The 27142-nt window shown below is 37.7% G+C and overlaps 4 protein-coding genes across 4 annotated transcripts in view; 2 read left to right on the top strand and 2 right to left on the bottom strand.

The window, feature by feature from the left end:
• Nucleotides 1-2471, bottom strand: part of LOC134844771 (WD repeat and HMG-box DNA-binding protein 1-like) — a 473647-nt gene extending 471176 nt beyond the window's left edge. The window contains exon 1 of the mRNA XM_063861586.1: nt 2452-2471. The gene's annotated coding sequence lies outside the window, so the exon portion shown is untranslated. The remainder of the gene's footprint in view (nt 1-2451) is intronic.
• LOC134845154 (nuclear pore complex protein Nup153-like) overlaps nt 1-2476 on the bottom strand; it is a 438386-nt gene extending 435910 nt beyond the window's left edge. Inside the window, exon 1 of the mRNA XM_063862033.1 lies at nt 2453-2476. The gene's annotated coding sequence lies outside the window, so the exon portion shown is untranslated. The remainder of the gene's footprint in view (nt 1-2452) is intronic.
• A 153-nt stretch (nt 2477-2629) lies between these two features.
• On the top strand, nt 2630-10605 carry LOC134845153 (superkiller complex protein 2-like). Its single transcript, XM_063862032.1, has 6 exons — nt 2630-3403; nt 3475-3716; nt 6221-6527; nt 6595-7083; nt 8420-8609; nt 8774-10605. Exons 1-6 carry the CDS (start codon nt 2854-2856, stop codon nt 10497-10499), a joined length of 3504 nt encoding a protein of 1167 aa, XP_063718102.1. The 5' UTR covers nt 2630-2853; the 3' UTR covers nt 10500-10605.
• A 3585-nt stretch (nt 10606-14190) lies between these two features.
• LOC134844263 (mitogen-activated protein kinase 14-like) lies at nt 14191-20573 on the top strand. Its single transcript, XM_063860854.1, has 8 exons — nt 14191-15315; nt 16248-16416; nt 16635-16986; nt 17309-17356; nt 17433-17547; nt 19055-19206; nt 19323-19401; nt 19914-20573. Exons 1-8 carry the CDS (start codon nt 15006-15008, stop codon nt 20216-20218), a joined length of 1530 nt encoding a protein of 509 aa, XP_063716924.1. The 5' UTR covers nt 14191-15005; the 3' UTR covers nt 20219-20573.
• Nucleotides 20574-27142: the final 6569 nt, after the last annotated feature.

Raw genomic sequence — 27142 nt, 5'->3', positions numbered from 1 at the left:
GGAAATTTGTAATCGATGGAGGGTACAATCGGACCACGCCAATCTTGCCCCCCCCACCACTTAAGTTTTGATGAAATAGTACCCGAACGATACCAAAAATGTTTCAACGATACCCAACAGTCGTTGTGGATGTTGTCTTTGATGTCTTTGTTGAGTGTGGAACACGTCGGTCAGCTTGCCACTCTACCCTCCGGCCACCGGCAAAATCACCATTAACGTGCTTAAATACTCAAATTACACTCAAGGGAGGGTATCCAACCCTTCACCAAAACACACAATCTTTCTATCAGAAATGATATAAATCAATCTGAAACAACAACAAATAGGAAGGTCAGATCACATCTCGTCCGGAAACAACATATAAATTGTCACTTTATGTTTTTTACTGTTTTTGGTCTTTTTTGGATTTTTTTACTGTTTTTTGTACTTTTTTTGTTTTCAAATAAATTTAATTTTGGCTTTTCCTTGGTTGTACACTATTTTTGTTTAGTTTTACGCTTTCTCTTTAATTGTTTTTGGTCCCGGGACCTTGGGACAAGCGGGCTCATGACTTCCCATCTAACCCTCCGGCCCCCGGAATTTTCGGTGTTAACTAGGTTAAAAAGCTAAATAGTACTAGGCGGAGGGTACGCACCTTTCCCCTAGTACAATAACGGTCATTAAGGCCTCTAACTTGGGCATACGCCCGGAGCGAAAGGTTCGTCGCTGAAACGTTTGCTGATCATGATGGTCTCATGCCTATAACAGGCCCACCCAGGAGCGCCATAAAAACGTCTATGTAACATTCGCCCAAATACTACACAGCGACGGAGCGTAGAAAAAGTACCTATTAACGACTGGCAGGCGTCAGTTACCTTAATCCTACTTGTTTATCACCGTCTCGACCTTGCCAGTTGATTTTCTGGTCTGTTTAGGGCTAAGTAAAAAGTTACTATTTTTAGGCCATCAGTCAAACGACTTTTGATCAGCTTTCGTTTACATGCGATCACAACCCCATAGCTGAGTCTTGGATCCTCAGACTACGTGATTGTTATTAAAAACACGGCTCGAATACCCTATTTTAATATGTTTTTGTGTGACAGTTCTATATTAAATCCATTGGAGATGGATTGACCCTTTCCTCTTTCTAGCTACTCATATTCTAAAATATCAAATAATACCGGTGTTAATTCAAAGTTCTTTGGCATCAGAGTAGCTAAAAAGTTAGTTTTCTGCAGTCCTTCAACATATGACAGTCTCTGGGGGGGGGGACAAGCCTCGGCTCCTGTGTTCTTCTCGAGATAACGCTGTTATCTCTCCCAATTTGTGGCACGGGAGGGTTCCGCGGAATATTCCTTCCCCACTGAAGCCTCCTTTCTCACTGTTTCTCTCTGCTATCGGTCTTATCGTGTGTGATTGCCACGATAAGAGTCTTCGTTTTTCTCGTATTCTCGTGCGACTGTTTTTCACTATATTTGTCGTTGTTCTGTTTTTTCGTTCTATTTCGTCAAAATGGCCGTCTTTTTGTATTTCTGAGAAATACTTGCCCGTCAATCGAAATTTTAAAAATTTAAATTTCCGGAATATTTCGACCCTCCTTCGCAGCACTTTTTTGTTACTAAGGCCTTTAGCCGTCTTTTTCTGTCCCGCCGGAAGGTTGCGCTGTGCCAATCTGGCAGAATGGCACAATGATCAACAATATCTCGGAAGCAACTGGTCATGAGTGCTCGAAACTGTCGTCTGCTGGATTTCGGAACGCACTTTAGAATCCTTGGTCTGCACTCGATAATCTGTTTCAACAAAATTCTGCTGTCTGGTGGTCGGTCTGGGGGAACATTGATAGCTAAATTCGAGAAAGCCTCTGAAAGCCCTGGAATCAGAGGAGTGATTTGGGGACAGGATACACAAATAAAGTTTTCATACCACTGTTCATTTGGTCGCAATCCACTGCATTTGCGGTGTAAGTACCCACATATGCCGCACCATACCCCTCTTCCTCGCAGATGCTTCGCGCACTTGCTGCAGTGAGACTGTTTCGCGGGGTCGTCAACTTGTATGGCGTCTGGTTGCCTCTGAGACTGGTTGCATACCGACATGATCATACCGACCATTGGGTCTTCAAGCTGCATACTCTCCATCGCTTGAGTATGTCCAGAGGACAGACCCATGTTGTCGTCAATCACCATGTCCTGCATCTGTTGTGTGAGTCCGGAGGAATGCGATTGGCAAATCTGGCAAATGAATGCTTCGTCAATTGGTAGATTATTCACGGCTGCATGGCTCGTGCCCGCGCAGCTGAAGTGATACCATCTACAGCATTGTTCACACAGAATTCCGCGGCTGATGACAGTTTTCCCAAACCTACATGATTCTTTCCCACATGGAGCGGGGCCATCCTTGCCTCCGACCAGTTCACTTGCAAAACGCGCTCTTCGCTACTTCGTTGTTATCATTTAAGGTTATCGGAAAACTATTTAATAAGTTTATCACAACAATTGGCTAATGAGAAAATTTTCGGCTTGAATTCTCAAATTTTACAATTCGGCTTCAAGTCCCGTCGGCTTGATGCCCGGCACCCATCGATTTTTTCTCATTTTCTTTTCGCTAGCTTTCAATGCTACACTTGCATAATCTGGCAAGCAATTCAAAGCTCTTTTTCGGCTCTGTGATTTTGTCAGATCTAGTTTGTTGGAGTTTCGGCTTGGTGGCTTTTCTGTCCTCTGGTTTAACATGCTTTGTTTGTTTTTTATCGCTAGTGGCGTGAAGCAACGCTTCGCCTCGAAAATGTGAACTTGATCAATAGTTCCATCGTGGAATGCTTATGTTTTCTCGCAGTTACAAGATGTGTCGTATTTCAGACATCAGTTATAAGTCATGAGTGCAATAAATGAAGGAGAACATTTTTTGCTAAACCATCCAATTCCTAATTTTTTGGGAGAATTTGATCAATCCGCCTCGGTTGGTAACCAGAGTTTCAGTGAATCATTTGACTTGCCTAATGTATCGCCGATTGACATTGACGAAGCGTTAAAGAAAGAAATCAATCAGACAGTGAAACCATCAGATTTATTTAAGTACGATTTTTTGTTTGATAGAAAAGCTGGCGTGGCAAAATCAGCAAATGTAAAATTCAGGGATTCAAAGCCCGAAACTGATTACTCATCGAAGCTCAGTAATCCAAACAATCTGCTCAAGAAATTAGCCATACTAAGTCTAGAAGAGAGTTTTGAAACGTTCGCACCCAAAGTTACCGATTTGTCTTTGCCGGACAATTTATCCGACTTTGTTCTTAACGAATTTCCTCTTGATGTATCACCTGAGGTTTCAAATTATCAAAAAGTTTCGAAATTGGAAGTTATTAATATCGCTAGCAATACAAAGGTTGCCAGCTCGACAACAGTTCCCATATTGAACAACGCTAAAAGTAATTTTTTTGTAACCATTTTTTGTTACTCTTGATTTGTTATTGATTTTACCGGTAAATTGTTCATTTAGGAGAAGGTTTTCAGTTTGCCAAGCTTTTGAAAGCGAACGAGCAATATGAACCCAAGGAGAAAGTCATTGACTACCCTTTTGAGCTAGACTTCTTCCAAAAGGCTGCCATCGTCTGTTTGGAAAACAGGGAGCATGTATTTGTGGCTGCGCATACTTCTGCTGGAAAAACCGTTGTTGCTGAATGGTCTATTATGTTGGCGATGAACAACCACAGGAAGGCCATTTATACCTCTCCAATTAAAGTAAGTATTGATCGATCATCAAATGATCTCATGCAACAGTACCACTCCAACGCAGCCTGAACGAGAGCTTATAAATCAAAATTTGGATATTTGTATCTAAGTCAGTCAGGCAAATATTTAGTTGTCAAATGTATTAAACTCATGAGAGCATGTGCTGTAGATGTTTTTTTTTCATGCCCAGTCCTCGTTGTACAAGTAACGAAAAGTTCAAAATGCAACTGTCATTGTGATGATAGAGTGTATGGCGATGAGTTGTTGATTTTTGCTCACTGAATGTAGATTGTTGGCGGTACAATTTTTCCCAGTTTTTTCTCAAAATTTACATATAGTTTTAATTGAAATATTTTGAATTTTGCTTGAAATATTTGCCTAGCGTTGTAGTGTGATAAAAACAGTTATAATGAAAGTGTATGGGTTTTGGTTTTTTAGACGCTTTGGAAAGTTTCAATTTTTGCAAAACTATTTGTTTCTTCCCGAAAATTTTTCTACAGGTTTTCAAAAAAGGTTATCCATAGAAAAACTGCTTTCATTTTTGCGTGCCTGCATACTTCCTTGCTCTCTTTTTGCTCAGTTCCTTTGTATACGGCCTTCGAAAAAATCTGTGGGGAAATATTTGACCTAAATTTTCTTTTTCGTAACCTTAAGACTGAGATTTTGGTTTCAATGACTGTAAAAGATTTGAAAAGCTCTCATCCAGATAGGCCCAAATCTTTTCCAGATAAAATTATGTCCCTCGGAATAGTCACATTTTTGACCGTTTTTGGATCTTTTTTATAACTTTTCTCGAAAACTAAGCTCCCAAATCTAAGGCTGTGGGCTCAGTGGAGATAAAGGGTACTGGGAAGCTCCCCTGCATTAGAGGCCACTCACAATTTTTCTACCCAAAAAAATTGTCGTTCTCGGAAAAATCAATTTTTTGATTTTTTTTGCGGTTTTTTTCTAGTTTCTATGAATATTACCAAAAAATACCCTCTCATATCTGAGATTTGAAGTTCAATCAAAAAAACCGGCTGTGAGAAGGCCCTTTGCATACGCAAATACGCCAAAAAAAGATTTTGACACAAAAAATTATAGCCCTAGGAAAAGTCATATTTTTGATTTCTTGACTGTTTTTTTTCGACTTTTTCGAGATCTACCAGCCAATTTTGGGTTCCACCGAAATATCAGATTGGGTGAATTTTTTCTGCATAAGCGGCTACGCTCAACTTTTTAAAAGAAAAAGCTCGGAAATGTCAACTTTGATTCGTTGACTGTTTTTTGGAATTTTCTCAACTATCCTGCCAAATCTGATATGATAGATTCAATCGACCCAGCAGGTTGTTGGAAGCTGTCTTCTTTAATTTGCTACGACCATTTTTGTTTAAGTAAAAGTGTTGAATCGAGGAAGTCGATTTTGGGAATCGTCTGTATTTTGCCAGCCACGACCTGCTTTTGAAATTACTCATATCGTCCCGCATCAGTATAACAAATTTTTAAAATATCAATTATGTACCTGCAGCTTTAGCTGAGCCCTAGGTATCCTTCATCGAGACATACGAAAGTTTTGGTTCTCCTAGTATTTTTTTTCTTTTTTTTTTCTTCATTTTTTCGATTTACGTTTTTCTATGATTGTGTTCTATCGCAAGTAGTGCGAATCTCCGCTTCGTCTCTGTGGTAAAAACTCCATTGTCATAATGAGTGAGGTATTATATCAGAGCTTTTTACAGGTTAACGAGCAGATACTTGTCCTCTTTGGACAGTCCTGATGATTACCATTATCTATTGTTATGAAATCGGAACACACACATTTTTTTGTTGAAAAGTTTGTCTCACATAATCATCGAATCGTTTGGTTCAAAATAAAAAACAGCTGCTGACTATGCGCAATTGACATTGACGCCGAGTCGAAGTGTATGTTTTAAATATAATAGATTAGTGCGTCAGCGCGACGTAGACGTAGATTTCTTGCGAACTGAATTATTTTTGCGTGTAAAGCTTTTTTGACCGCAGCACGGAATTTTATGACCAAATAATTACCGCAGCACGTTTTTTTGAGATTCATAACATATTGCAATCGTATGTTAACAAAAGCGAACTTGCAAGCCTTGTGTTATATTACGAATCTACTTTTTTCCAAAACGAACCCATAGAATAGTGCTCATTTAAGAGGCCTTTTTTGTTGCATAATACTGGCAGTTTAATAGCATGTGTTCTCCGCTTTATGAGTGACCAATGTTTCGGTTCTTTATGTGCTAGTTTCAAATGTGTGTTGGGCGATAACCTTGGTTTCTCGAGGCGCGTGGTTTCATTCCCGTAGAGGGAATGTTTTTCAGAACTCAATATTATTTTTTCTGCTTTTTTCTTGCCTTTTTAAAGCTACTTCAAGGCGTTTTGGTGCTTGTTTTCGCAAAAAACTGCTACGAATTTTTTGGTTGTCATAAATTGTCTCGCCGAAGGTTAGAAATTAACTCTTTTCCAAATACGTTCGTTTAATTTTCATCCAAATCCAAGTTAATGTTCTATAGGCACTCTCAAATCAGAAGTTTCGCGATTTCAAACAAAAGTATGTGGGACACAGTGCGTATCCGAACTTCAGTGTTGGAATCTTGACGGGCGATGTTCAAATTGACGCCGATTCATCGTGTCTAATTATGACTACAGAAATTCTGCGCTCAATGCTGTACCTGAACTCGAGCATAATATCAGAAGTTGATTTTGTGGTATTCGACGAAGTTCATTATATAAGCGACGAGGAACGAGGCGTCGTTTGGGAAGAAACATTGATCATGTTACCGCCATCGGTCACTATTGTTATGCTTAGCGCCACTGTCGGTTGGTTGGGCCTATTCGTTGTTTATCTCCCAGTTGGAAATGTTTTTTCAAATAGTTTGTTTTATAGGAAACGCTATGCAGTTTGCTAACTGGCTCGGAGGCATCAAGAAGCGAATGGTTAATGTTGTTTTTACAGCCGAACGACCAGTTCCTTTGACCCATCATTTATACACAGGGTTCAAGGTCAAAGGAAAGAAGGAACCAGAAATGCTTTCATTTTTGACCGCGGATAAAACAGTTAACGAGACAGTTGTAAGAACTGCGGAAATGACGATGAAAGAAAACAGAGATAGCGGTGTATCGAAGCATGAAAAACTGTTCAAGTTGCTGTCGAAACTGAAACGGGAATGTTTGATGCCAGTGATTGTGTTCGTCTTTTCCAAGAAACAGATAGAGGAGTTGGCAACTAGAATGAAGGGAGACTTCACGGCTGACAAGCATGAGAAGTGGCACATTGAGTGTTTTATCAGAAGGAAGTTGGAGACTGTGAAAGCGGACTATGTGCAGCATAGTGCTCAAGTAGAGCAGCTGAAGGCTCTTCTTACTCGAGGAATAGGTTGGTTCATTCCTAAAGTTAAAAAAGTCGAATAAATACTTTTTCGGGTTAACAATTTGCTTAACAAATTCACTTGAACCATGGTATCTTGGTTCATATTGAGTTCAAAATTCTTAGCGTCTCTGGTACACTTGATTTGGAGGTAACGAATAGGCCTCGGACATAAAAGCTCCTGGGTTTGAATCTGACCGGTACCTGTGTTTTTTTTCTGCTGGTTTAGTTGCCATATCCTAAAATTTTTTATGCTGTACACAATTTCATAAAGCGCTTCTGGAGTTTTAATTTACTGGAAATTGTAATATTACTAGCCTTGACTTCGTATATATACCTTGACTTCCTTTATATACCACTTCACAACTTTGATCGGCCCAAATGGTTTCGGCCTACTCATAGTTCAAAGTTTTTCATGACATCAATTTTGTTTTCGGTTCTACGGTATGTTACCCAAGTTTTGTAGGCTGTTGCCGCTGGATGATTGTTTTTGAATTTTCATTTCAATAACCGCCGTCGATTGTGTTACTGGAGATATTTTCCGCAAATAGAACCTCTTTCCTTACATTTTTAGTTCTTTAATCGTTCTTTTTTCGAGGTTTTAAATTTTTTCTGGACTTAGTGGCTCTTCTTTCCTTTCCTTCTTGCTAATTTGAAATGCTATTTTCAGTATTATCGCAAGTGGTGCGAAGATCCGCTTGGCTTCTGTATTGAAGTGGTCAATACTCAAATTAACTGGTCATGATCGAAGTAATGCCTAATCCACCCTGCTAGTAATTGATACTAAGAAATAACTAAGAAAGTTTGGGTTGAAAGTTTATCTGAAAATTGATCGTCATTTCAAATTAAAAAATAGAATCCTCTCTAAATAAGATCAGGTGCGGATCTGGAACTTTCTCGTGGGCACCTGAGATTGTGGGCTTTATAAAAAAATTTAGCGTCGGTCAGCCGAAAATGGATGTCGTAAAATAGTAGCCTATAACTTTGTGTGTTCAGAGTATCGAATTCTCTAACTCCGCCACTGTATACGAGTGACATGTTCGGAAGGTTTAAGTTATCTAGGTCAAGAGGTTCTTCTCACAGAGTTAAGTATCGAAGTTTTCTTTTCGATTCCCCATTAAATAAACAGCTCGTTGTATGGATTCAAGGGTTATATCTTCTGTACTTGTCTGTATTATTGAGTTCACGGTTTTTGACGAGGAGGTGGTTTTATTAAAACCTTGTGTTGTCATTTTGGGGAACTTGTAAGGTTTTGACATGTTGTCTGCGAATGGTCCTCTTCGAAAGATGGATGCAGGTTGATTCCCAAAGCCGCTACTGATTCTAATGGTGATCCTCATTTCAGGCGTGCATCACAGTGGTATTTTGCCAATTATGAAGGAGATTGTGGAGTTGCTGTTTGCCAATGGCTTCGTAAAAGTCCTCTTTGCCACTGAGACGTTTTCCATGGGAGTGAATATGCCTGCCAAGTCTGTGGTGTTCACAGCTGTGAACAAATTCGGAAACATCGACAACACCACCAAACTCGGAAGAAGGTAAGAAGGGATCTCTTCTGTTAAACGGCCTAAATTTGGAAAATAATTAATAAAAAACGTTTACTTCCATTGCCTAACCAATTTTGTTAAGACTTCAGGAAAAATATTTATTTCATTGGCGAACAAAAAATATTTATTTCATTGGCGAGCAAAGTTTTGTTTAGACTTTTGAAGCCAGAGGAATACATCCAGATGGCTGGTCGAGCTGGTAGACGAGGTCTGGACTCGACAGGAACTGTCATCATCTTCTGTGACAGATCTGTTCCCCACAGCCAAGACCTCAGATCTCTCACCACAACAAAACTGGCATCTCTGAGAAGCCACTTTCAGGTTACCTATTCAATGATTCTGAAGATATTTAGATCAGAGAGTCAACTGAACATCGAAGACATGATGGGAAGGTCTTTCTCGGAGATTTGGAGGATATTTCACCATGAGAAATCAGTCACGCAAGCTGCTTCGCTTGAAGAAGATTTAGACCAAGGTGACGGATCCAACAGATACGATTGCGAACAGTGCTCGGACGTAACGTTACAGAAGTTTGTAATGAGTTCGAATGATTATTACGAAACTTTGAGAGAAATATACGGTACATTCAAATCACGAGTGGTTAGCGAATTTGTGCAGGTTGGTAGACTTGTAGTGCTCAGCTGGCCTGGTTTTGAAAATATGCTTGGAGTTGTGGTTCAAGTCTTTAGAGATACATCAATGATGGTTCTAACGTCACTCGATAATGTCAATAGTGAGTCGGAGTTCATCACAGCGCCTCCTGTGGGGATAGTTTTTTCCAATTTTCCTCTTTTTGGCGAACCTCCAAATCTAAGCTGCAAAGTTTTGGCACCCTGCCTTGTTACATGCAATACGCAACATGTGCTCTACTTTTGTCGGGAGAAATTACACATCGAACAATCGGAGGCGAAAGATATCGTGAAAAATTTTGAGCAGCGAGCCAGATACAACAAAATACCTTTTCCGTTTGCGAGAGTTGTTTACAAAATTTTGGAAAGCTTGTCAACCGCTTTGAAAAGTTTTCTTCCGAAGGCGGTGAATAGCGTAGATGCAAGAAGTCTTTTCCCGCTGAAGACTAAATCATTACGAGTTCACGATTTGGAAACGAATTTTGAAGCTGTTTGCAACTGTTTGAACGGATACTATAATGACTGCACTAAATTCTACGAGCATGCAAACTTCTACAAACTACGGATGTCTAAACAGAATGAATTGAAAAAGTTGAAGGCGAATTTGAGCCATGAATCTTTACAGAGCTATCAGGACTACCAAGACAGAAGAGACATTTTGAAACGATCTCAGTATTTAAACGATAGCGATAAACTAACATTAAAAGGAAAAGTGGCGTGTCAAATTTCGATTCAGGAAATTCCGATCACTGAGTGTTTGTTTGCAAATGTTTTTCACGAAATGAGCCCACCCGAAATTGCAGGTTTTTTGTCAGTTTTTGTGTTTCAAGGTCCACCGAGTGAAGAACCCGATATTGATAAATTTGTCGAGAATATTCGAATAAGAAATGTGATCATAGAATTCTTCAGACTGAAAGAAAAGTTAATGCTTGAAGCTCAAATTGTAGATTTTGGCCTGGTGGGTTATGCTGAAATATGCGTCAATTTAGCGGATACAGTTTACCTTTTCTCGAGCAAAGCGAGTTATACAGAAATTATTCACAGTGTCTCAAAGTTAGAAGAGCTGGGAGCAAAACCGGTGCTAGAAGGTGATATTGTGCGGTGTCTGCAGCGTGTTGAATATCTAGTTCGTGAACTACGAGCGGCTGCTTTTCTGATCGGAGATCCAAGTTTAGTTGAAAAATTTGGCGAAGTGCACACTACATTTAAAAATGAATTAGTGTTTGTAAATAGTTTGTACCTGCAAAGTTAATTGAACTATTGGCATTGAATTAGTCAATTGGTCAAAAAATGTTTGGCGAATAAAGCCTTAATAAATTGTGATTTAAATTAATTTTTGAAGACCAGCTCAAATTATTTTTTCTCCAATATTAAATGTACTTTTTATCTTCAATATTAAACGGTAAATCTTGCAAAGTTTTGCTTTACTTCAAAACTGTATTACTTGTGATATCCGTGCTTACCCGTGAGGGAATCCTTCATACCAGAAGGAGTAAATACCTGGAAATTATCATTAATTAATGTTCGCAATTCTCAAAGAAACAAGCTGGTAAATTAATATTGTGCGTTTTAAATGACGTTGATTGGTTCAGAAGTCACGCATTTAGTGTTCGTCGTAAAACTAGCCCTCGTACTGAAGAATTTTTAAACGGGAAGTTTTGGGGTTGCGAAAACGTCGTTTACCTTGACCATATAAGGGCTGTGATATTTCGAGACCTCGGCGTGTTCATGGGAAAGACGGTTTGACTCAGCTTAATGTAGCTCAAAAAACGGTTCTATCCGTGTGTCGTGTTATGTTCCCTTCGTTAAATGCCTACGAAAGAAATGAATACAAAAGGTTTTCAGTTTTTTTTCAGAACAGGTCTTAAATTTGGATCACGCGCTAGTTTGGTGTTTCACGTTTTGACTTTTGTTTTCTTTGTAAGTTCACTTCAAATTAACCTACAAGTTATGCTCCAAAATAAAAAAGAGCAATTAGCGCGAAAAGAAACTCGAATGTTCTGACGTTTTGAACTTGATTGATTTTAAGCTTTAAAGTAGATATGAGCAATCAGATTGACTAGTGGTACAACAAATTAACCTGTTAATGTTTTCTGACATTGAGTTGGCGTTGCAAAAAAAGTGGCAAATTTAAGAGAATCAGAAAATTCAAGGATTTTGAAAGAGATTTAATTTTTTTTGACATTTCCAGAATTTTTTCTGCAAAAAATAATCTCTAAATGTTGTTAAAAGCAATGTTGAACTGAGAAAAAGTCCATCTTTTTGATTTTGAACGTGTTTTGGATTTTTCGATTTTGTTGAAAACTGCGGGGCCAAGTCTGAGGTTGAGGGTTCAGTCGAAACAGCAACATAAATAGTTTTCACTGCTAAAACGAAACCTCGCAATTTTTGTAAGGAATCTACTATAAATTTTAAGAAACAGAATAATTGACTTTTTGAACAATTTTTTGGCTGTCAATCATTTTTGGAAAAAACCGTATCACTTTGAAATTGAGAAACCAATCTACCCTGCTAATTGCTTCTCGGTTCATTTAATAGCGAATTAGCTATGGACTTGGTAAATTTACACTCGGAAGTTTTAACACATTTTGTAGATTTTAGCATTAAGGGTTCAATAGAAAGCACAAGCTCTGGGGAGCTCTCCTCTGTAGGAGCTGCTACACCCTAGTTTTTTGTAGAAAAGGCGTTATTGACATTGAAAAAAAATTCACCCTGACTGGGGTGTTAGCGTACAACCCTGTCTTCAGTTGTTTACCCTTGCTATAAGCAAGGGTATTGCAATCGGGTACTAGACTTTTTTCCCGTAAACAACTTTGTCCATAGGACTCACCTCTGGGCTACTTCACCTCTTCGTCCTTTTAATACTAAAATACTACTCCTCTCCTACTCCCGGTTGCAAATAATAAGCATGGTTAAGCATATTATTTTAACTATCCGTGCTTTAAAAGTTTGCTGTTTATGTTGGTTGTGATTTTTCCAACTCGATTTGTTTGGGCTTAAGTTTTTTTCGGCTTAATATGCTTAGGCCTTTTTAATACCGGCTTGCAGGCCTAATTTCGAGTAGTTTCAAGGGAACATATTTTTTATGCTCACCTCTGGATTGCTCAAAATCTTAAACATCTTACTAGAAATTATAGTTCATTTTGTCAATTTTTTTTCGGCCTGTTAAGTTTCGGCCTATATTACATCGGCTTAGTCGCCTCATATTCGTCGTTTCACGAGCTGTGTATGTGTTTTGAGTGTGAGGGGGACTTTTTATTAGCTTTAAATTTAATTTTTTTGGCTTTGTTTTTTTTTTCATTTTTTGTCGGCTTTATAGGTTTCGGCAACATTATATCGACATAGGGGCCGAATATTGTTTCATTAGACGCGTGAATGAAGTTTGTCTGTGTGTGTGTCTTTGTTTGTTTGTTTGAGGTTGTCGGGGACTTGATAGTTTTTTTTTAAAAAATTCGGCCTAATGCATATCTGCTAAGGTATTTCCGGTTGTGTTTCCGCTTGATACTTCTCTTCGATGCTAGTTTTACGTTCTATTGTCTTGGCTCAGTTTTTGTTTCAAATCTAGTCTTATCGATAGCTTTAGTTTTTTCGACTTAGCGGCTTTCTTGTTTTGTATCGCCTCTGTAAGCCTTTTTTATATCTCATCAAAGTTTAAGAATGGTGTACTCCCAAAAAAAATTGCACAAAAAATTAAAACATTCCTTTTTTTAAATTAATGTTTTGTTTGTTTTGGCGGTTGTTTGCAATCGAAAAAAGATTTAAGTTATACAAGATTAACAAGACTGCTCGTATCAAGCCGAAGCCCTAAATGTTCCGACTGCCTTTTAAGGTTTATGGAGCAGTAATAACATAAATATCGTTAAGCCAACACAATTTGAGAAAAACGCCGTTTAAGTTTCAAATTTAATTAGTTTTGTCCGGATGAATTACATCAGCACTGTAATAAGGTCAAACTGAAATTGCTGATTATTTGAATGAATAGTCTTTGTTTTCTTAATAACTGAAAACTTTAGAAAGTTACTTCCTGAAGTTTTTGTGGGCTAAGTTTTTTGTAATTCCTAATAACTCTTGCGTAACAAACTATTTCGTGGAAAAAAGAGTTAAATAAACTTCGAATTCGATCGCAACCATACGCATAATTATGCATCAATTTTTTGGTTTCTTTTGGTAACTTTTTTGAAGAAAAAGAATAGAACTGCTGCGAAACAACTTAGAATTGAATTTTGAAATTTGTTGAACCGAAATTCTCAGATAAATTCGTCTGTGCATTGGTTCTAAAGGGGGACCCTTTGTGTTATTCTAAAGGGGGACCCTTTGTGTTAAAGGGTTTTAAGTCTTGTTTGATGTTTTTTTGATGTTCATATGTCGACAGCATAACCTTCGCTACCAAGTGCGCTTGCGCTCTCTACCATTCATTCAACTTCATAGTTATCTCTATTTCTATATTTCCTCCTAATATTACAGCCATTTTTCAAGTTCAAGGAACAGGCCCAAACTTGTTCTTATGGCAAAAGCACGACCAAGTTGTGGGAGGGAGTTAAATTAAAATGTGTATCCGACTGAGTGAAATTGCTATTCGGTACAAATACTGTTTTTTTTTCTAAATCAGTTTTTTGAATGATACTGGTAAGAAAACGCCTCTTTTAATGAATGCTGTTGAACTTCACATTACAACATCATCGTTTGTTTGATTAATGACTGGTCTCAAAATTGCTGTTCTTTTTATTTGGTGTTATTCAGTGGTGACATTTCTATTTCTGGCAGAGTATTCGCTCGGTCAATCCCCGAAGTCGCTTTTAATTCCTTACTTAGGTAAGCGTCTTTCGCTCTGCAAATACCATCGAGTAGCAGAATGTTGGCTTTCGTACCATCTAACCTCCAGCTAACAATTTGTAGTATGTTATGTTTGTGCTTTCGTGTGTTGTTGATACCAAATACAACTTAATGACGTGGTAGTCTGATCTATTTTTAGTACTGTAGCGTAAAACGACTTTTCTTCATTGCTCTGATTGGTCGTTGTTGAAGAATGTTCACATTTTTTATTAGTATATGGATGAAAAATCATCAGACGAAGGCATCACGTTTGTGTTACCAGTTTTCCAGGTTTTAACTAACCAGAGTCTTCTGTCGTAGACGTCAAAAATTGTGATATGTGACAAAGCAAACTTTGTTCATTCTTCGAATTTTTGTTCTGATATTAACATCTTGTGACGAAATTCTGTCGAAAGTTTCAAATAGTCTCGATTTGTTTTTTAAATTTTATTGGCTCAGTTATTGTACCAATATACGCGACGTACCGCCTGAAGCTTAGACTGCGAAGATAAATTGCTATAAAAGTTACTCTGCTTACGATCTAGGCTATCTGATTGTGCTTTTATTATTATCTATCTAATCACTCTGTTTTCTTTTGTTTTCTACTCATGGTTCGTTTTCAGATGGTTGAAACAAACGATTAGTTTGTCTAACTCTCGATATCAACCGAGTTAATTTATTTGAGAGCCACATTCGTGAAATGATATTTAACCGATCTTCTGTAAAAATCAGACCTCGTTTCTTCCCTCAAAGTAACATTTCTTTACCTCTAAGTTGTAACACTAACCGTTGAAGTAACACGTCTTTCTATAAACAGTTATCAGAAGATATCATAAGAATTTGTGAACATTCTATCTAAAGTTTCTTATTTATTGCGCCTTGTTTGGCAGTATTATTAGTTGCAAGTTTTTTTGTTTTCCTCGCACATATTCTACCTCATCTTATAATGGCGTCTAGAGATGCATTAAGCAATCAAGAAAACCTCACTTCGGTCGAAGCTGAGAATGTTGCAGAATCTAAAAGTAATAAGAGAAGGAAAAGCTCGTTGGAGTCGTTATTTGGGTTCCTCACAATCCGCAAGTCCAAGTGGATCAGACTTTCACCGTTTAAGAGACGCAATGATAGAAAATGTGGAACCCAGGACGAAAACGCACAACCCAGCAGCAGTAGACAACATTGGCAGCAGGATCTGAGACGGACGGAGTCTGATATACAGGGTCGTCCAATATACCCAAGAAACCGCCCCTCTTTCCAAAGTGAGTACTCTATAGGTTCATAATTTCAGGCTTCCTGATATGAATGGGTACACGCGCACTAACAAAGTTTTTGTATCTGAGAACAATTGAAGTAGTTTTTAGGCTACAGTTTTTACCATCTATGTTTAAATAACATTTGCAAATTTTTTTTTCAAACGAGGTAACTTTCAAACTCAAGGCGTTTTCCAGGTGATCACTTCATCTGCGAAGATGACTTAGCTGGTGTGGCTTTCGATTAAAGATGTTTCCGGGAACTGACAAGCTTTTGATTTTCTCAAAAATCTGTTAGCTCACCACTCGAATTTTTGATTATTTTCGGTTCAAACAAGTACCCACTGGTTTTTTCCTACCGCTCAGTATGAGAAGGAATCTTGTAATCGAGTGTTTTATAACGCATTATCAGCGGCCTAGCTCGAGCCATAAATCTAAGATAAATCAACAAACCTAAAAGCAGACTTGTATTCAGTGGCGGATTTATGGGGATTTACGCCTCCCCCCTCAGGGATTCGACCCACTCACCAATCAAAAGGTCCTCGCTTCGGTATTTCTTATGACATCCTTTTTTGACCGACCAAACTTCAAGTTAGCCTTTGGCGCCAATATATACTGACCTTAAAGGGGAGCGCACCGGCAAAAAAAACTTAATTTTTTGGTCTAAACTTTCCAAAAAGTACCCAACAAAGGAGCGCACTTTTTTTTCAAAATTTGCCTTCGGCGCAGAAAGTTTGCCTCCGCCCGCCTGCTGAAAATTCTAGATCCGCACCTGTTTTATTTCTTAACTGATGGCGTTGTAAGCATCTCAGGTTCTTGTTACAAAAATTCACAACTACTCTGAAGGTCAAGAAATATTAGGGCAATGCTCCTGTTGTTTTCAAGGCCCGATTATTTTTTAAAGCCTCAAAAACTATCATCAGATTTAGTTTCTACTTCAGGCATGCAGTTCGACGCTAAAGTCAATGGGCATGGCGATGTAGGGCTTATTGGAACTACTGCTGGAGGAGAGTGGTACTATGAACAGACTTTCAACAGAGAGACATGGAGAGTGAAGCAGAGGTTCCAGTCGCTCAAGGCAGTCAACGGAGGTGCATTCGGAACTGTGTGGTTAGTAGAAATTAAATTGCTGCTCATTTAGTTACGAACAAGTTCTCAAGTTCTCTAGGCAGATAAGTGCTAATTATGAATGGTTGCTTAGAATTTCAATCAGGATTGCGCAGTACAGGCAACGCGTTAAAGTTTAGACGCATATGCAAAAAAAAATGCGCCAATTTTAGATCCGCGTTATTGATAGTTTAATAAACATTTTGTTGTTTTCGTTACAGCAGTGCTATTGACACGGTGACAGAGAAAGAAGTGGCCATTAAAAGGATGAACCAACCCTACAAGTCAGAAATCCACTCGAAGCGAGCCTTGAGGGAATTGAAACTGCTGCGATTTGTGCAGCACGACAACCTCATTTCCCTCGTGGACGCATACACTACAGCTACTTCGTCCAATATGATGATAGATCTTTATCTAGTCATGCCTCTACTGGATACAGATTTGCACCAGTTGATCCAGCAGTTCAAGGTTTCGTCTGACCAAGGAATCCTCTCCCAGGACTACATACACTTCTTCATGTACCAGATACTAAGAGGGCTCAAGTACCTCCACTCAGCTAACATCATGCACAGGGTTTGTAGTCCATTTTTGTCATAGTTCATGAGATTAGTTTTGGAACTGGAATTTCCACTACCCATGTTTCGAAAACGTGATTTTCGAAAATACATTTTTCTTTTAAATTGTATTTCTATTTCTGAAAAACGTTTTCACATTTTAAAAAAAAAAAGTGTCGTTTGTGCGTAGTGTTTTTGATTAGAGAATTTTGTGAACGCGTAGAACGTTAGTAATTCAGACATAATCGACAACAGTGGTCTTCAAGAAATGAATAACAAACAAAAATTGAAAAAAATTTTCAGAGGAAAGAAACTTCGGTGACCTGTTTTGTTCATTTCAGGACCTGAAACCAAGCAACATTGCCATCAAAACAGATTGCTCTCTAAAGGTAACAAAATACTTGGCTTCATTTTTTCATATGATCCCAAGTTGCTGTGCATTTACTGAAAGTTAGGTTGTTCCAGATTATTGACTTCGGTCTATGCCGCAAGTTCAACACTGAGGTCACTGGTTATGTCCAGACCAGATGGTACAGGGCGCCAGAGGTCATGATTGACTGGAAGCACTACACAGCTGCAGGTATATATAACATTATCTGGTTTGGTATCGCTTGAAGCGCTACCGTACTTGTTTAATAGGTCTTTTTTTAAACAGATGGCTCATTAACTCGAAAGAATGATTTTCGAGCTTAGCATTATAAATGATCGGATATGAATGCACTAATAATGATGTAATTTCTAGTCGATATCAAATGATTCCAGTTAAAATGATTCCAGTTAAAATGATTACAGTTAATAAAACAAAAAAATGATTTTTGAAATTTCAAAAAAAAGGTTTTTATAATCTAATGAGCGTGCAGTCGAAAAGCCTGCCAATTCTTTTTTACATTCAAAACATTGTTACACAATTATAGGTAACAATTTGTCGACCAAAGAAACTTTCTAAGCTCTCGCAAATCACCGCAGACAAATTTTTGAATTAAAAATGCCAGAAACGAAGTTTTTAGTCACAATTTTTTCGAAGGTTTTTGATCTGCTCACTCCCAAAAAAAAACGAAGTTATTTTTCATGAGTTGAAGCAAGTTCAACATGTATTTAAACAATATTCAAATTAATTTGACCCCGAGAGGACTGCAAAAAATCCTAGTAATTGAACTTTGCTTACAATTGCTGGATTGGTGAAACAAAAACGATTGAGTTGAGTGAAAGGGGGGACCAATGCAGGGCGAGATTTTTCAAATTTTAGTTTTTTGTTATTTTGGTTCAAAAAACGTCCCGTTTGAAAAAAACTTCTTGAACTTAATGACTTTGTTATTGCCGCCTCTTCTATTTCCGACATATTCTTATAGCCTCCGTAACAGCAACATATATGATTGGAGGTTTTTGTTATTGAGTAAACAAGTTCAAGAAGGTTACAGTTTCCCAGCAGGTAACTAAAACCCTACTTCTAAATATTAAAAATACTGATTTATCGCTCGAATATATTTTTGCACAGTTCCATGTTCTGGTTATAAGACATTTCAAGATAATCGTGAATAAACTACCTTTCAATATTTGTTAATGAAGTATTTTTTTTTGGGTTAATAGATACTGTTTCTTAAGAGAATTAAAAAGTTTTATTGCACCGAATGGAACTTCTTATTTTTTGTTTTACACAGGATTTTTTTATTGGAGGCTATTCTGATAGCATTGTAAGTCGATTTGCAATTTGAGCTGAAAGTAAGTTAATCAGAAACTCAGAATGAAGACTAGCAATTGAACACAAAAAAATGAATGGCTCATAATCGTGCAATTCATAAATAGTTCAAACTTTTTTGGAACGAAAAGGTCCCCCAAATGAGCAAACTTGCTTCTAAAAAGCTTAAAAATTTTCTTTTGCATTAAACAGCTTGATTTTAGATTTGAAAAAACCTTCAAATCATCATCCGCTACTGAAGAGAGGATTTTCCGTGTTGAAACGTTCAGTAGGCGCAAGTTGTATACGGTCATTTCAACGCCATATACATGCATCTAGATAATGGTTGAAGAAAACTTAATATAGACTATTAGCGTCTATTCTTTCTATCTATGTGCTGTTTGTGTTGTAGTGGACATGTGGTCGTTGGGTGCTATTCTGGGGGAGATGTTGAGAGGGCGGCCTGTGTTCAAAGAGGACGACCACGTGGAACTGCTGAAGAAGCACATATTCATCTGTGGCACTCCAGACGATGCCACTCTGCAGTTATACGAGAGCGAGCAGGTGAGTTTCTTACTAACTATTTGTTGTGGAGTCTTACAGTTTAATAGTTTTCCATCTCTCAACTTTGAATTCTGTTATTTTTCAAAATTAGTTCCATTTTTCTTTTAATGTTAAAGGCAGTCACATTCATCAGGGAACGACTGAACAACCAGCCCAGAGTCGATTTCCGAACATACTTCAACGGAACTGAACCCTGTAAGTAAATATCATTTGGACCTTATTGTTACTTTATTACATCGAAAGAATGTATTCCATGTGTATGTATATAAAAACCCAATGATGGGGTTAAAAGCACCCTGATTTTGACACATCCAATTCTCGCTTTTACCTCTTGTTGATTGCTTTTGTCCAAAATTTGCAAACATGGTCGGTCTTAGTAGCGGATTTTGGATGGTGCAGACCCAAAACTCATGGGTTCGACCACCCAAAGGGTCGGCCTTTAGGTACTATTTAACCACATCTATTTCTGGCTGATCGAACCTTAAGTTTTTCTACAGTTGCCTACTGTTGTTGAATGGAAGCACACGCTTAACATCATTTCGCAACATCATTTTGGTCGGCCTGATTTTTTTTTTCAAAATAGCCCCCCTCCCCTTGAGAAAATCCTCAATTCGCGTCTGGGTTGATCACCTGGTTTCTAAAATCAGGTTGTGGTGCAAAGTCAGTTTCTAAAGTAACATGAAAGAGCAATTTGGAATTTTGCATAGGCACCGATCTTCTGGAAAGACTGCTGCAGATGAACCCTAGAGACAGACTAACAGCTGAGCAGGCTCTCTCTCATCCCTATTTCTCCCAACTACATGATCCCAAGGACGAAAAAGTAGCCTTAGCCACTCTGGACGATTCCTCCTTCGAGGATATCTCAACTACAGCGGATCTGAAAGTGGCTATATTTGAGGAACTCCAGGAGATTGCGAGATTCGGACCCTCGAAACACATGGCTTCACCCAGTACTTACACTTCGCCAAAAGACCCAAATTCAATTTCGTCGTCTGAAGAAATGCAGTTATAACGAATATGGATACTCGGTAGCTAATTGGACCATTAGTTTTGAAATTTGCCGAATGGTTCAATTGTTTGGATATCTTTGTAGGTCGTAGTGGTAAACAAAACACAAATTTTTGATTATCAATACTTTTAAATACGTTTCATCTATGGCATTATCAAGTTTTAGTTTTAATAATCTGAAATAGCCAAAATTACTTGATTTAAACTGGTTTCATTTTAACGCTTGTGTTTATTTTCATGACGATAATTGTGCTGATTTGTTTCAATTCCTTGAGCTGCTGGTAGAGCAAATTGTAAATAGTACATCGCTAATTTCATGTATGGCAAACTGTGTTCCGTAAATGAAAATCAGGATTCTATCTTTTTCTGAAGGCTTAGTGAGAGTCAGAGGCTATTAAACTAGAAGTTTAATTTTTTAATTATACGTTGAAAACGGCGCAGAGACAATTCAGCCACAGACAATTCAGCCGATTTAAAATACAGACAATTCAGCCAAAAAAACTCAGACAATTCAGCCAAAGACAATTCGGCCGATTTAGATTAAAGAGACAAGATAAAAGGGAACAATAAAACTTTTCTAATTTGATTAGAGTCAGAAGGCTTTCAACAGTTTACCAAAGAAATGTAAAACATCAAATAACAAATTTCGAAGATCAAAACAAACTTGCTATGCATAAAGTTTTACGAAATATGTACATTGAAGGTACACAGTTTTAAATACTCCTGTATATGGTCTCGATTGTAGTTTTTTGCGTTTTGAACGAGTTTATCATTTGCTATTGAATACTTGGGCTTCTGTTTTCTGATAATATCACCGGACATCAGTCTCTACATTAATTTCGGCGTTTTTTTGCTCATCTTTGAATAGTGTGATCAACTTGGGGAGGGCTGGATGCTTTGTCGATACGAACTTATTGAAGCTGCCATTCCATGCCTCCAACGTATTGCTCGTACGAGGTTCTCCGCTGAGCACCAGATTGAAAACGTTCCAATCGGCAATGTCAAACTTTGGTTTGACGCGTCTATTTCCTCGACAAGCACCAATATAGGTGTCTTCGAAGTAGTCTGACAGACTCTGGAATTCCTCTGAGGGATCCTCTTTTCGGAGCGCCTCAAAAGCGAAAATAACGTCGTCAATGAGAACGAATGCCAAGCAAAACATTTTTTGACATTCAGTCGAAACTCATCATCGTCCATGTACTTGCGCGAAAAACCAAGTTTCATTAGTAAGTAGCTTGAACAACTGGTTGATTAGTATCCGAATCATTCTCATTCATTCACTTTTAGCAAAAGTTGACGTAAAAAGGAATTCGTAATATCTGAACGCGGAAAAAAACATCTTTGTCTCGACGGTTATAGATACCGTGAAAAAAAAAACTTAAGAACGGTCTCATTAAATGGCAATGTACATTTGGAAATTGTAGAGCAGTGGATTATTTGGACGAACAGCAAGAATTTACCTTAAAAACTGAGCACGCTCATTTACCGAGCCCCTCAAAAATTCAAGCCAAGAAATTTGCTAATGAAGTTCGAGAAAAAGCCGCAAACACCGGTAACGCTCCCGGACAGATTGTTTTCAACGCCCAAATTGACCTGCCTCTTTTTGCAGCGCCCACAATACCGAGTTACTCAACATCCCTTCGAAGTATAAACCGAATCAGGCAGCAAGCTTTGGAAACAATGCCAAAACCAAAAAACCTTGAGAGCGTCGACGAAATTCCTGAACCTCTCAAACTCACACACAGCGGTGATACGTTCCTGTATTTTGATTCTGGTAAGTCGGCCAGTCGAGTTTTAGTTTTTGCAACACTACCAGCGTTTGATTTGCTTTCTCAGTCGGAAATCTGTCATTGCGATGGAACGTTTTCAGTGGCACCAGACGTCTTTTACCAAGTTTATACTATTCATGGTGTAATCGAAACGGCAGTTATACCCTTGGTGTATGCTCTGCTGCCCAATAAGACGCAAGACACTTACGAAAAACTTTTTGGCTGCTTAGAGCAATTTGGAAAAAAGTAGTCATTGACTTTGAAGCCGCTGTTCGCAACGCCATAAAAAAATGCAGCCTGATACAGAAATTCAATTCTGTTTCTTCCACCTGGGCCAAGCAACTTTTCGATTACACCATGAATAGTATAAACTTGGTAAAAGACGTCTGGTGCCACTGAAAACGTTCCATCGCAATGACAGATTTCCGACTGAGAAAGCAAATCAAACGCTGGTAGTGTTGCAAAAACCAAAACTCGACTGGCCGACTTACCAGAATCAAAATACAGGAACGTATCACCGCTGTGTGTGAGTTTGAGAGGTTCAGGAATTTCGTCGACGCTCTCAAGGTTTTTTGGTTTTGGCATTGTTTCCAAAGCTTGCTGCCTGATTCGGTTTATACTTCGAAGGGATGTTGAGTAACTCGGTAATGTGGGCGCTGCATAAAGAGGCAGGTCAATTTGGGCGTTGAAAACAATCTGTCCGGGAGCGTTACCGGTGTTTGCGGCTTTTTCTCGAACTTCATTAGCAAATTTCTTGGCTTGAATTTTTGAGGGGCTCGGTAAATGAGCGTGCTCGGTTTTTAAGGTAAATTCTTGCTGTTCGTCCAAATAATCCACTGCTCTACAATTTCCAAATGTACATTGCCATTTAATGAGACCGTTCTTAAGTTTTTTTTTTCACGGTATCTATAACCGTCGAGACAAAGATGTTTTTTTCCGCGTTCAGATATTACGAATTCCTTTTTACGTCAACTTTTGCTAAAAGTGAATGAATGAGAATAATTCGGATACTAATCAACCAGTTGTTCAAGCTACTTACTAATGAAAATTAATCAATGTTAATTGTGTCAATGGACCATTTAACTGCAAAAAGTAGGCGCTAAACGCGGTACTGGTTTCTGTTTGGTCAATATTTTAATCGCAATTAGTTTATCTTTTAAAAAAGTTTAAGTATCAAATTAGTTTCAACCAACTACCCAAATTACCTGATAGGCGGTTGCACCCTCCCCCGCCTAAGGCATGATAAGAATATCAGCGTAACTGTGTGGCCAGTACGTGGTAGGGGTGGTCAGCCCTTTAACTGATATCCTTTTAGACCGCCTGTAAATTCCCAATTTCGGGTCTGCTGTCGTGTAAATTGAATAACTTTTAAGTATTGCGCAGTTTTTTGTAGAGTTCGATTTTTGCTTAACTGTTATTCCAAAATTGGAAACATAATGAGTTGAATAAAGTTTTATTTATGCTTAGGCATTTTTGGTTCTGTTTATTTTAATTGTTTTATGATGTGCATTTGAAAGGAATTACTTATAAGTCGTCTAATGAAAGCTTTGATGGTTCGCCGCATGTGAAAAGTTTTTGCGCGCACGTTTCAAAACTTTAAAACTGTCTGAATAGTCTTTGGCCGAATTGTCTCACTCATTTTGACTGAATTGTCTGAATTTGAAATTGGCTGAATTGTCTGTGGCCGAATTGTCTGAACGCGGTTGAAAACATAGCGATCGAACACAAAACATAGCAAGGATAGCTGGTTACTGTGCGAAAAGCACAGAATGTCCCGACCATAGTTTTTTTTTCTGAAATGGTTTGAATTTTTGAAAATTTGATTCCTCAGATGGCGCTAAAAACTCCAAAAACCAAGTCTATTTGGCAAAACAAAACTTTCAAGGCTTAAATTAAGCATAAATAAGCTAATGTAGACCTGCTCTTTTGCTGGAAATTAGACGAACAAATTTAGACAAACTCGCTGGAATTAGACAAAAATTTCAAGCTGGTTTTTCTCGACACCAGAGAAAATTGTTAGTGTTTTTACTGTCGTTCACTCGACACATTCAGATAGTTATTTGTGGTTCCTGATATTGCGTGGAAAACGAACAGTTGAAAAAAAACTAAAACGCACCCGAATAGTTTTCAATGGTCGGAACAACTAGACCAATTTTCATGACACCGACATCACAGCTGCAAGTTATTGTTTTTAATATTTACTCGCGAGTAGCAGTTCTTTGAGATGATACGACTTTCGACGTCCTTCGAGGTTAAGTTAGTTTAACTGAAGAGCTGCGGAAACTCATGCTTTATCCCGGTTTTTTAAAAGAATTTGGCGAGCCTGCAAAAATTTTGAAGAGGAAAAATCAATTATTTCAAATAAAAACTTTGCATTTAAGTTGAAATCTGTTTTGATAAACAAGTTTAATTTTCGATGTCATGTTTTTGTTTCTACAAAGGCGCATTGGAAAACGGTCAAATCGCTCTTTCCCAATTCAAGTCGCGCATTGAAGAGCAAATTTGTGTGCGTTAATTGGAAAAATAGTTTTTATACTTCTGTAAAAATTTGAACACTAGTGTAAAAAGATATGCAAACTGCTATCAAATTTTGGACGTATGAATTTTGGTTATGAGTCAAAATGTTGTACGGTTCACGTAATTCTCTATGATGCTCGTTTACTCTATGTTTACTTCCTTTGCTTGTTTCACATACTTTTGTCGTGGCGTGATTTTTGAAAACTAGCTTTAATCATTTTGATTGATCTAGTTTTTTTTATCTCTAAAAATTTTTCGATTTTTTTTATTTCTACTTTTTTGTGATGTATCGTAACTGGTGCGAAGCTCTGCTTCGCCTCTGTGTTATATTTTGATAGAAATTTTTGAAATAAGTTTACTGTAAACGAAGAATAATTTAATAGCAGGAAAGTTTTTGCTCAAAACAAATACTTAAACCTCGTTTTTGTTCAGGTAGTCTGAATCCCCAAAACCTTGTCTCATGTCTTCAAGTGTTCACGTCTTCAGGTGTTGAAATCCGAGATGCATAAAAATTTACAAGCTAAATTTTTTTTCCTATCGTGAGATCCTCTTTACATTTGAGAGAGCAAGTGTAAACTATCAGTTTTGTTCCCATTTAGTCTAGATGAACGCGGTTGCTTTTGTAGCCTTAGGTTGAGGGTTCGAGTCCCGGGTGTACCTTATTTTTTCCAGCATGTATGAAATTGATTTTTTTTGCGGGAAAACTGGAGTTTTTGGATTCTTCATTTGTTTTAGCGATTGTTTTTTAATTCCTTCAGTAATTTGTAATAAAGTATGTCGGGGTAAGTTAATAGCTCCGATGTTCCATATTTTCTTTGGCTTTCCTTTCGTTTTTTCTCCGCTTTAAAGCTTGAGTCGACCTAATTGTGTTCCGATTTTATTTTATCGGCTAAGTTACCTTATTTAAGATAGCTTCAATAGCAAAAATTATTAACTTTTTTCTTTTGAAAAATCAGGTAGTTTGTGTTTCAAGATTTCAAAGTTTTGAATCTTAATTGCTCAAAATTATCACTTTTTATAACGAAAATTTGTTTTATGGCATTTTTTGTTATCGGCTCAATGGGCGTCTTCTTACTTGCTCTTGGCTTAGTGGACGCTCGGTTAAAACTAACAGCTTAGTTAGTACTGTTATTTTTTACTGTTACTATTGTCTTTTTTGACTGTTTTTTGAAATAACATTTCGCAAAAACGTTTTTCAGATTTTGTGATTTCCCTCTCAATTTCTAATGGCAAGATTGCAATACTGCGCTTGCATTGTATCACAAATGATACGAAGCTTCAATTCATCTCTATATAACATTTTGGTGACCGCTTCTAAAGTCTTCCTCCGAAAATTCTTTTGTTCACATGATCCGAAAAAAGTTTTGGGAAAGATAATTCATTTCTTTTTTTGTCAAGATATTTGTGGTCGGAATTTTGCGGAATACTTGCACAACAGCAATTTTTTTCTTTTCGATATCTTTGTCATTCTTTTTAATACTGTGGTTCAGTTAGCTGGAAACAAATACTTAAAAGTGGCGACCTCTAAATATCTTAGGCTTTTTTGAACTTTTCACTTCTTTTTTTTGTAAGTAGTTGAATCATCTGACCTTCCCGTGAAAGTTCTAGTGTGAAATCAAAAAATTTAACGTTTCTTTCTTTTACATGACGGAGAAATGGAGTTTGACTTTTTGATTCAAAAATCAAATTCTTTTTTTTATATACAAGCAAACACTTCTGTTAAAACAATTTCACTCTTTTTCGGGTCGAGTATTTTGTTTGCAATTGTCGCGTTCAGTTCTTTGCATTATATGCGTAAAGACCTGTTTTCAAGTGCAATCGATGCTGCGGATATTAATTCAGAATAAGAAAGTGACGTTAATTTCGGTTTTTAACGAGCCAGCTCAAAAGAAAGTTCTGGTGCCATCAAAGGGACAACAATGCTTAAAGCTGAAATTCAGAAGTAATTTTTATCTCTCAGCTTTTTTTGGTCAATTATGGGATATGAAATTTTTCAAGTTGACTTATTTTCAAGCTGCTTGTTTCAAGCTTTTTGTTCCGGCTTTCGATACGAAAGTAACGGAATGTGTGCTCGGGGTGGGTTTTTTTTCTTCAGACAAACTTCGACTTTTTAACTAGCCTTTTTGACGGAATTTTTATATCATTTGAAAGGTATTGTTGCCCTGAGCTCAAATTTGAAAAGATATTTCACCTGTGATCATTTTTCGTAAAGCTACTGGGGTTTAAAGATTGCCATTTTGGCCAATTTGGGACAATTAACGCGCGATAAATTTCGCGCTATTAACGCGTAAGCGGAGAGTTAATCCGTCTTAGAAATCGTTCCAAATTGGTTAAAAGAAGCTTGTTTGCCATAATTGGTTTGTTACAAGGAGCGAAATTTATTCTTTTGTATTTTATATGGCGTGTGGGGGATGATTTTCATAAAAAATTTTAAATTTTAGAACTTTTTTTTTTCATTTTGTTTTATTTCATTGAATTTTCTAATGTTATTACTGCTCCATAAACCTTAAAGGGCAGTCTGAACATTCAGGGCTTGGCCCTGATACGAGCAGTCTTGTTGGTCTTATTAGTGCGGTAATAGATGAGAAACATACCACTTTGTACTTAACGTAGATGTGTTGGGAGATGATAAAATCAAAAAC

Source organism: Symsagittifera roscoffensis, chromosome 4, assembly GCF_963678635.1.
Source record: "Symsagittifera roscoffensis chromosome 4, txSymRosc1.1, whole genome shotgun sequence".
In the NCBI taxonomy this organism is placed as follows: domain Eukaryota; kingdom Metazoa; phylum Xenacoelomorpha; order Acoela; family Convolutidae; genus Symsagittifera; species Symsagittifera roscoffensis.
Note: the sequence above shows the minus strand (reverse complement) of the source record. Positions and strands in the feature narration are given on the sequence as shown.

Bases quoted from the DNA above. Each gene is read 5' to 3' on its own strand.
- LOC134845153 (XM_063862032.1), top strand. From the start codon at position 2,854: ATGAGTGCAATAAATGAAGGAGAACATTTTTTGCTAAACCATCCAATT. The intron at 3,717-6,220 runs GTAAGTATTGAT...AATGTTCTATAG, and splicing joins TTTATACCTCTCCAATTAAA to GCACTCTCAAATCAGAAGTT. The intron at 8,610-8,773 runs GTAAGAAGGGAT...AGTTTTGTTTAG, and splicing joins ACCACCAAACTCGGAAGAAG to ACTTTTGAAGCCAGAGGAAT.
- LOC134844263 (XM_063860854.1), top strand. From the start codon at position 15,006: ATGGCGTCTAGAGATGCATTAAGCAATCAAGAAAACCTCACTTCGGTC. The intron at 17,357-17,432 runs GTAACAAAATAC...AGGTTGTTCCAG, and splicing joins AAACAGATTGCTCTCTAAAG to ATTATTGACTTCGGTCTATG. The intron at 17,548-19,054 runs GTATATATAACA...TTTGTGTTGTAG, and splicing joins GAAGCACTACACAGCTGCAG to TGGACATGTGGTCGTTGGGT.